Source organism: Plasmodium gonderi (assembly GCF_002157705.1).
Source record: "Plasmodium gonderi DNA, contig: Pgo-contig_448, whole genome shotgun sequence".
Lineage (NCBI taxonomy): Eukaryota > Apicomplexa > Aconoidasida > Haemosporida > Plasmodiidae > Plasmodium > Plasmodium gonderi.
The window spans coordinates 1,528-4,104 of record NW_021629319.1 but is presented as its reverse complement, the minus strand read 5'-3'; the positions used below and the strand labels follow the sequence as shown (position 1 = coordinate 4,104).

The 2,577-nt window shown below is 19.5% G+C and overlaps 1 protein-coding gene across 1 annotated transcript; it reads left to right on the top strand.

Moving 5' to 3' along the window:
• Positions 1 to 1,164: 1,164 nt before the first annotated feature.
• PGO_003470 (variable surface protein) lies at positions 1,165 to 2,272 on the top strand (the record flags this gene model as incomplete). The annotated part of the gene is made up of 3 exons (XM_028691316.1): positions 1,165 to 1,179; positions 1,310 to 1,984; positions 2,111 to 2,272. The coding sequence occupies 3 exons, from the start codon at positions 1,165 to 1,167 to the stop codon at positions 2,270 to 2,272; spliced, it is 852 nt and encodes a 283-aa protein (XP_028547117.1).
• Positions 2,273 to 2,577: the final 305 nt, after the last annotated feature.

Below are 2,577 nucleotides of genomic sequence, written 5' to 3'. Positions count from 1 at the left end.
TAATTAATTGTATAGCAAACGTAGGAATGACTACCAAGTTTTATAGAAAATTACTTTTTTATTCACAAAATTGCATTAATATTAAGTGTTATATAGATTCTCCTCAAAGGCGCATTATACATTATATTGTGTAATTTTAATTAACATAATTTTCAAGAAAAAAATTGAGCAAAATTTAAACAAATGTCGTAAGGAGAAAAATATTGTAGAATTGTGATAAATTGAAGCAATAAATGAACGCTTATTATTCAAGGAATTATTATTTGTGCCATATATATTTTTTTATACATAAAAGCTCATGATATTTAAAGAATATTTCATAAAACACTATATATAAAAAATTTGAATACACATGACCTATATAATCATTTTTCTTATAATACATTTATATATGTATAGAAATTATAATATATAATTTATTCAGGAATAATCACTCACTATAAAATAAATATTTGATTAATTTATATACACTTAAAATATATTATTTTACATTGCACCTTAGTCCAAAATAAATACTTATAAAATATATAACGGATTATATATAATATATAAATATTTAACTAAAATTCTATCATTTAGTGCAATTCATTTTAACAGGCTTATAAATGTTTTTTTCTCTGAATACGCAATTGCTAAATCCTCAAAGCTGATTGAAAATTATTCTATTATTAAAAATTAGCATATTATATTAATTATACATATATAAAAACTGAAATAAACAATCTTAATAAAAATGAATTTATATGTATATTATTTATAATAACACATATTAACATTATAAATATTTTATATTTATCCAAAACATTTCTAAAATTACATAATGCTTAAATAGCAAGATGAATTTAATACTATATGTTAACACTCAATATGTCTTAATTTTATTTATATATATATATTATCTTCTTTTATTGCCTTATTTTGTTAAATATTATATGAATATATACTCTTTACATATCATAATTACTAATATATTTTAACCAGCGCTATAATTTATTATAGTCTAAAAGTTAGAAGACATTGTAACTTAAATTATACAGAAATTAAAAAGCATAATTGTTTAATTCCTCATTGATCATATCCTTATTTATAAAAATAAATTTAAATTTATTCATATATTTTAACAATTTTTTTAATTATCGTTAAAAGTATATAATCCTATATGCAATGGAGAATTCAATTGTGCGTTTAAATTTTTTTAATGTAAATTTTAATACTTTATTATTAACGTATTGTATATTATATAAATATTATAAAATTGTTCATATTTCAATATAATTTTATCATTATATGGTTGTTATTCTATGTTCAGTATAAATTTTTGCCCCTATTACCGATATATAATGAAATTATGAACAATTATAAAAATGAAGCTAATACTGGAACAGGCGGGTCTTGGCATAGCGATGTATGTAATATAAAACATAGGCAAAAGAGATTAGAAATAATAAATGATGAAAATCTTAAAAAACAAAACATATGCACAGAAGCTATGTTATATTTAGTTGATATTCAAACCATGGATAATAGCACATTGGAAAAATCTAGCTGCATATATCTGTATTTTTGGTTGTCTCATAATCTTAAACATATAAATAATATAGAGGATATTACAAACAATTATGATAATCTGCTTAAATTATATGAATCTTTTGGAAATGGCCTTCCAGATCATAAGTGTAATAAATATAAAATTCAAATTATAGAGGATTTACGATTAATAAAAGATATACATGATATTCATAATTATGCTAAAAAGAGAAAGATTATCAATCTGAATAAGGATGCAACATTTGTTCAAAAAGCAATGTCATTAAAAAATTATTATGATAAAAAAATACAAACAAAAGGAACAGTAACTTGTGACACAAAAATGACAAGTGTAACAGAAACAGCAGTGTCATGCAAAAATAATATTGCATTTCCTATTATAATTACACTCTTTGTAACATCATTAATAACTATTTCATTATTTATTTTACATAAGGTTAACCATTTGATTATTTATATATTTCTGTATTAAAAAGAACATTTATGAATAAATTATAAATAAATAATTTTATCATGAAAAAAAATATATTTTTAATGCATAAATTTTTTTAATATAAAACAGTACACATCATTTAGTTCATATTTGAAAAGCATAATATCATATAAAAGAAATAAGTATAATCATATAGGTGAAGAAATAAATAGATTTCATGGACCCCAAATATCTAACAGTATAGTAAGAGATGACGAATATTACATGTTATATAATTATCAAAAATATTAATATTCAGTATAAGCAATGAATAAATTATAAATTTAAAGATTAATGTAAATAAGAGAACAAAAATATATTAGGATTTTTTTTTTTTATAAATGTCTTCATATATATATGAAATAATTTTTAGTATGAAAAAAAAAAAAAATTATTAAAACTATCTGTTAATTCAAAATATAGTATTTCAAAAAAAAAAAAAATTTACAGTTGAAATTATGTTAATCCGTATTATTATAAATATTGAGTAGAACCACTATGAATAAATTTAGTGTTATTCTTTTATACATGTACTTTAATTTTCATTAGTAATTTCT